Below are 7,977 nucleotides of genomic sequence, written 5' to 3'. Positions count from 1 at the left end.
TAGTCGACTCATCACAGTGGCAATAGAAAAACTTTTTGTGTTGCAGACTCGTGGCCTTCCTAAAATTTAATTAATACAATTTAATTGTCCAGTGGAAGTAATGGGATGTGTGTTTAAATTAAGCATTTAGTCATAAAAAAGAGCTTCATTTACACTGACATCTCACAACAGGAAAGATTTACTTCTAAAAAATTACAAATAAAATCACATGTCATGCATTGTAGAATCACATGAAGTGTGTTCATGAACAAAACAAACGTTGTAGGTTCCATTTTTATCGCCTAGATGCTCCCCGTTTAATGACATTGACTGCACTTTTGCATTACATGACACCTATATCAAAATCAGAATGAGATTTATTGCCAGGTATGTTTACACATACGAGGAATTTGTTTTTGTGACAGAAGCTCTGCAGTGCAAATAATTATTGTCAGTTTTGTTAGCTTTATATTAATGCGTTCTTGTTTGCCACAGAAAACAGAATTCAACAATTGATTGAATAAATGAAAACTGGCCTAAATGAGTCCCCAGAAAATGGCAGTAATTCTGGCTGCAAATTGACAAAGTCTGAGTTAGTTTACACTCACATGTGTCTGGTCACATGCTTTTATTCAACATTTTTAGTCATGTGCATTTAAATCTTTTTACTGATTTCACACGGCTCCACACACTGCACATACTGTCACTCATTATCTCTGTAGAGAAGAAATGGGGGATGTCCTTTTTCACAGTGAAAGCATAAAATGGCTCATAAGAAAGAACGTAAAGAGCTCAGACAACCCTCTGCTTTGTATAGGATCACATGGTTTTTAAAGATCAACATTAGTATAGTACAACATCCAGGTGTCATATAGCATATGAGCACATACGTTACATTATATATGTGTGTATCACTGAAATAAGGACAACTGTTATGTTAAACATACACATTGCTTTCTTCTAGTATTTCTCACAGTTTCTTTTTTTAATTTATGGCTGCTGAGTAATTACACACTGCAACTGTGGCCTTGTGTGAACAGGATAGCTATTTCAGGCCATGGTCATATGTGTTTTAGATTATGATTTATGACTTTCGTTTAGTCTGGTGTTTAAAAAGTCATTACATTTTAAGCCAGTAATACATTTTTGAAAAGTACCAGGAGGAAGACAGTGATCATTGGTATTTCTTACCAAATTCTTACTTAAAAATATCAAAGTGTCTACAAAAGTATTAAGCTGCACAACTGTTTTTAACATTAAAAATAAGAAATGTTTCTTGACTAAACCTTAATTAACTGCAGCGAAATTCTGCTATGCATTTCTTCCCCCGAAATACCCACTAAAAATGAAACAGTTTGTGGAGTTAAATGCAGCATAAGAAAGTTCTCTCAATAAATATATAAATTCATAAACTTTTCAGAGCTGCATGGGCAGGATTTTTATTCTCTTCAGAAAAACGGGTTGTGAATTACAGGAAACTAAGCGGAACTAAAAACAGGCGCTGTAAGACACGTCAGCTGGAGCATTCGGACACATTTTACAGACGCACCGCTCCGGCTTCCTTTTCATTTCAGCTGTCAGTTCTTCTAACAGCGCTTCCCGATGTCTTGTAAACTAGGAATATTATATGTTTATGCACAGATATTAATGTGTCAGTAAGGCCCTGCTTATCTGAAGTCAAGGAACAGTGTTTTTATTTTCTTTTTCATTTTGTTCATTGATGTCTTGACTTGTCATGTGGAATGTCATCAAAGTGCAAGGTATCAGTGTATTTTCTGCTTCTATACCAACTCATTCTAATGTGGTTCTTTTGTACTAAGTTTGTTCGATGATCAAATTGTGTTGCATGATATTTGTATGTTTACTCAGCTTTAGGTGACCAGAATCAGAACTAGTAGTTATTCTTAATCATTAATGTGTTTCGTTTATTGGTTTCACGTCAGAGAGCTTTCCATGAAATGGAATACATTATTATTATTATATTATTTTATCTAGTCTTTAATTACGGAATAGTATAGTAATACTGTTATAGTAAACCATAAAAAAAAAAAAAAACATTTTTAGTATTTGGAACAAAACAAATGCAAACTATATATATATATATATATATATATATATGTATTTATCATCAACTTAACTTAACTTAACCTAACCTCTGCTAATGGCCAATACTTTTTATTTAAGAACTTTTTGTACAAAAATAATAAACTGAAACCGAAATGAAACTTAAAGAAATGAATGCAAATGCTATAAATAATAATAATAACAAAAGCTAAAACTTTACTACTACTAATAATAATGAAATTATCTCAATGATACCAATATAACACTACTTCCAATAAGATGTTATGCTATTCATTCATTGGTGCAGCTGGTTTAATTCATTCATTAATTGTTTTTACACACAGGTGTTTTGAGGACATATCTGGACTGATGTTCAGCAGGTTGAGATGGAACTGTCTGAATGTGTCACACAGAAGTACGGGAGGCTGCGGAAGCTTGTGGTGTCCAGCTCTGATATGGATGAAAGGGAATCCATTCTAGAGGTTGAGTGTGACGAAGAGGCTCTTCTACCACAGTCAGTCAGGGCTGATGGACAAGCGAAAGCATATCGTGGGATCAAAGGAGAACTGGGCAATGTGGCCCTGTTATTGTTTTTGTATTTGCTTCAGGGCATTCCCTTAGGCTTGGCCGGGAGCATCCCTCTCATCATGCAGAGTAAGAACGTTAGCTACAAGGACCAGGCCTATTTTAGCTTCGTCTTTTGGCCCTTCAGTCTAAAGCTGCTCTGGGCTCCCCTGGTGGACTCGCTGTACCTGCGGCAGTTTGGCAGGAGGAAGTCGTGGCTGGTGCCCACTCAGTACCTGCTGGGTCTTTTTATGCTTTACCTGTCAGTCACGGTTGATGCGATGCTTCAGACAGAGGGACAGAGTGGGCCAGATGTGATCACACTGACCGCAGTCTTCTTCATGCTGGCTTTCCTCGCAGCCACGCAAGATATTGCCGTCGATGGCTGGGCTTTGACTATGCTGTCCAGGGAGAATGTGGGTTATGCTTCCACTTGTAATTCTGTGGGTCAGACGGCTGGGTACTTCTTAGGAAATGTGTTGTTTCTGGCTCTGGAGTCTGCTGATTTCTGCAACAAGTATCTGAGGTTTGAGCCTCAGGAACGGGGCATTGTAACGCTCTCAGGTATATGCAACAAGTGTTATTTTTTATTTTTATAAATTAATATTTATGTTCAATAATAAAAAAGGCACCGTAAAATCTTTGTACATTTGTTATAACACATTTTTTATTTTAAATAAGTCTTTTCCTGAAATCCCTCAACCCCCCAACCCTCTAAAAATATGAAGCAGCAGAACAATTTTACATTAATAATAACAAGAAATATTTTTTGAGCACCAGATCAGCCTAATGGAATGATTTCTAAATGATCATGTGACACAGTAATGGCTTCTGAAAAGTTTAGAATATAGTATTTTTGAACATTGTTTTTAAATAATAATAAAAAATAATATTAATTTCACAAAAATAGATTAAAAAAAAAAAAATTCTTCCCCCCCCCCTTTTTAATTAAATTCAGGGGTAACTTATGAATGTATGAATGAAACTTAAAAATGTAGGGTAACTTAGTATGTTTTGTTCTCCTTCAGATTTCTTGTTTTTATGGGGGATTGTGTTCATGGTATCTACCACTCTGGTTGCTATACTGAAAAAGGAAACCACCAGTCACCATCATACTAAGAAGAAGCCTAAAGAGGAGATGCAGAGTGTTATGGAGACCTACAAACTTTTGCTCCGCATTATTAAAATGCCCACTGTCTTTACCTTCTGTTCCCTATTGCTGACTGCTAAGGTGAAGTTATTTAGCCGAGGCTTACTATGGTCATCATCTTCCTGTTTCATCTAGTTTGAATGCTGTAACATTATAGCTATATGCAAATCAGTGTATTTCTTCCCTCTTCCTCTCTACATTCAGGTCGGTTTTTCTGCTGCAGATGCTGTGACTGGGTTGAAGCTAGTGGAAGCCGGGGTTCCTAAAGAGCAGCTGGCTCTACTGGCAGTTCCCATGGTGCCTCTGCAAATCTTGCTGCCTGTAGTTATTAGTAAATACACAGCTGGCCCACGTCCACTTGATGTTTTCTACAAAGCTTTCCCATTCAGGTACAAATTAAATCAACACACATGCCCTGATTCTTGACATTAAGAGCGGTGAAGTACACATGAATTGACAGCCACATATGTAATCATTAGAGTATTGGATAGAGTAATAGGATGCCTGTGGATTGTGTTCCTCAAAGGCTGCTGATTGGTCTGGGGTACGCCGTGCTGGTCTGGTGGACCCCAAGTGTTCGGCAGGAGGAGGGCTTTCCAATGTATTACTATGCTGTTGTGCTGTTGAGCTATGCAGTACATCAGGTTAGTTTATATTTACTTGTGTATATAAGTTTTATTTATTTGATTATTCAATAAATCTTAATTGATTATTTTCAGTTATGTATGTACACATACATTAAGTGCTATATTACATTGTTCATTTTAAAATACTCAATTCAGATTACTGTTACATTTTTATTGATTTGATGACTACTTAAAGGGGTCATATGACGTTGCTTAAAAGAACATTATTTTGTGTATTTGATGTAATGAAATGCGTTTATGCTGTTTAAGTTGTAAAAAAAACACATTATTTTCCACATACTGTTCATTATTGTTTCTCGTCTATGCCCCGCCTTTATGAAACGTGTCGATTTGTACGAAGCTCATCTGTCTGAAAGGCGAGGTGTGCTCTGATTGGCCAGCTATCCACTGCAATGTGATTGGCCGAATGCCTCAAGTGTGTGACGGAAATGTTACGCCCCTTAACATACTGTGATGCCGTCTGATGCAAGTTTGATGCATTTCCTCAGCGACCAGCACAGATCAGCTCTAGGCATGACGAAGCAGATATCATTAGGGCTGGGCGATATATCTAACGATATGATCATGCGCATCTAATCAGTAAAGCTGCTTCCGTGATTACCGCTAAATCGCCATCACCTGCTTTTAAATGGAGCAGCATTTTACAGACAGGGCTGTAGATTATGGACAAGCTACGCAATATCGCGTTTATTATCCCAGATGAATCGCCTTCGATAATGAACGCGATATCGCGTAGCTTGTCAGCCCAGCCCTAGATATCATCCTCTTTTGGAGGGCCAGACAAAGTACTTTCGCTTTTTTTAAACGAAACACACAGTCTCTCATCAGCATGCTGGTGTGGAAACAACAATACAGAGAATACAATTGATGCCTTCTTTCTTTGCATGAACATTTGGGCAGCGTTATGCAAATCTTTCAACATCGTGACAGACATGTGGAGGCGTGTTAGAACGAGACATTTTAGGAGGCGTTTCTTTTTTTTTACTTTTTATAAAGAATATCTCTTTGGATTTGAGACTTTAGTCTTTGCAACTTTACATATCTTTTTTTAAGCACCAATAGTTTGTAACACTCCAAAGAGAAAGGAAAATTGAAATAGCATCATATGACCATATCATGACGATCATATCATATTTAATGTGAAAATTTATTAACTACGGATTAACTAAGCAAACTACCCTTTTATAATATATAAATTATTAAAATAATGAATTGATCATTTAGACTGAATTCAACATACTCTTTGGTTTTCTGTACTTCTATTCATTGTGAAATGTCTTTCTCGACTAGGTGGCACTATACAGCATGTATGTTGCCCTCATGGCCTTTCATGCCAAGGTCAGTGACCCTGTGATAGGAGGCACCTACATGACCCTTCTGAACACTCTGACTAATCTAGGATCAAACTGGCCCTCTACACTAGCTCTATGGCTGGTAGACCCTCTCACCTTTAAAGAGTGCCAGGGAGCCCCCAGGCAGACGTGTGGATCGGTTGAAGAAGCAGGGGTAAGTGTTTAATTCAATCATATTTTCAGGCATTTGCTAATTGGTGAGACTTAACTCTGCCCATCATTTGAATCCATTCTACTATTTTCTTCAGCTCTGTGTCAGAGAGGGCGGCACGTGTGTGACGACACTGGACGGTTACTACGTTGAGTCTTTGGTGTGTGTGCTGATTGGTCTCTGCTGGTGGATGTTCTTCGGGAAAAGAATGAAGCGGTTACAAGAAGAGAGCCCCGCTGCGTGGCATTGCAGGGTTGTCAAATAACATAGTCTGTACTGGAATCTGTCTCTTGTTTTAAAGTTACTTCATGCCTTGCCCTCTCTTTCCTTCTCTGGAGCAACTACTTCTTTTTGTCATGCTACAGCAGGCCTGTAGACCGGCTTTAAACTATGAAACAGTAGAATGTACTGTACTGTTACATTCTTAGCATATCTGTTCCATCATCCCCAAGAATCAGAGCTTTTATGCCAAATAGAAATCTGTAGAGATGGCACTAGCGTATGTGTGAAGTTCATGGTGGCATGACATTCACTGCACAGCTGCCTTATAGCGTTTGTCTTCGAAATACTTGAGTTCATTCCTGTGCCTTGTGCCTCGCTTTTTATAATTATCATACAGGTTTCTCCAAAAAGACTGTGGATCTTCTGATTTCATAAATGCCATAATGAAGAAGTAGTTGCTTTTTCTCCAGAAAGACTTGATGGTTGCACTTTATTTTATAGTATGTGTACATTTATGTGCTTATAGTTTACTTCCAGTGTATTTATCTAAGAAAGTTCTGGTAATAGAAGGTAACTACATGGGGTAAGGTTAGGTTTAGGGGGAGGTTCAGGGCTAGTACCTAGTTATTACATATTTATTGTAATTACTATAATAAGAACATAGTATGTACATGTGGAACAGGACTGTAAAATAAAGTGCGACTTGATTCTAATTGAGCTCTTCAGGTGGAATGTACGTATTTATGCAGTATAGACCCAAATTGCTTCAACAATCAAATAATTGGAAAAATAAAAAGGGTAGAAAGTTAACTAGTTAACTCCTGCAAGAAAAGGAAAAAATAATAATATTGAAAAAGACTCTATTTTCTTTATTTTTCTTTGTGTTTTTATGGCCAGTGAAGTTTGAATGTGTATAACTGAACTTAATATTCATGAAACCAGTTGTGCCTTTTAAGAAACCAGATTTTCTTAGCGCTACCAAATCTATAAATCATTTAGACTTTAGAAGAAAGCCTGGAATTTACAAGTGTAATGTTTGTTGACTGGGATATTTATACGATCACCAGCACTTTAACTAATATTTGGTTTTCAGTGATAACTAGGGATAATTTAAAGAGATCGTTGACCCAAAACTGACTATTCAGTTATTAGTTACTCATTTTCATTCTTTAAAACTATGACTCTTTTAATAAACACAAAAGAAGAGACATCAGGCACAGTTTAAATACTGTTGTTAAACAAACAGTTTTTTTTTTTTTTTTTTTCTCGATTCTATGAAGTCAATGGCTGCTGGCAACTTTTTGTTTCCCAACATTCTTCAAAATATTTTATTTTGTGTTTAGCAGAAAAAAGAAATTCATACAGGTTCGGATCAACTTGAGATTCAGTAAATGATGGCAGAATTGTCATTTTTGGGTTGAACTATTGCTTTATGCACTGACAGCCTCGGTCTCCATTTACTTTTACATAATCTTTTTCCATGAAAGTAAATGATCAAGACTGTCATCCTGACAAATCTTCTTTTGTGTTCCATAGTTGGGGAAATCCAAATGATCTATGTAAACTATCCCTGTAAAATACTGTACTATATGGATAAATATGTTACCTGGTGTCAATTTTTCTTCATGCAAATTTTTTATATTTGTAATCTTCATTAAGTGTTCACCTTTTTGTTTTATGTCATATAGTGGGGAGAGGGTACAGCTGCAGTGTCTTTGGATCTTTGTAAATACTTACTTTGTAAATGTTCCAAGGAACGCTTTTACCAACATTCCCAAACTCTATGTAAAATAAATGAAGGTCTTTTATACAAATAAATCAAGGGAAATCGGATACATTTGTGTTTCA

General features: G+C 36.7%; 1 protein-coding gene across 1 annotated transcript; it reads left to right on the top strand.

Moving 5' to 3' along the window:
- Nucleotides 1–1,512: 1,512 nt before the first annotated feature.
- On the top strand, nt 1,513–7,947 carry LOC113061835 (acetyl-coenzyme A transporter 1-like). Its single transcript, XM_026231295.1, has 7 exons — nt 1,513–1,739; nt 2,388–3,171; nt 3,636–3,838; nt 3,962–4,146; nt 4,284–4,401; nt 5,695–5,910; nt 6,005–7,947. Exons 2-7 carry the CDS (start codon nt 2,430–2,432, stop codon nt 6,170–6,172), a joined length of 1,632 nt encoding a protein of 543 aa, XP_026087080.1. The 5' UTR covers nt 1,513–1,739; nt 2,388–2,429; the 3' UTR covers nt 6,173–7,947.
- Nucleotides 7,948–7,977: the final 30 nt, after the last annotated feature.

This window comes from Carassius auratus, chromosome 43, assembly GCF_003368295.1.
Source record: "Carassius auratus strain Wakin chromosome 43, ASM336829v1, whole genome shotgun sequence".
In the NCBI taxonomy this organism is placed as follows: Eukaryota; Metazoa; Chordata; class Actinopteri; order Cypriniformes; family Cyprinidae; genus Carassius; species Carassius auratus.
This window is presented reverse-complemented; position numbering and strand designations above follow the sequence as displayed.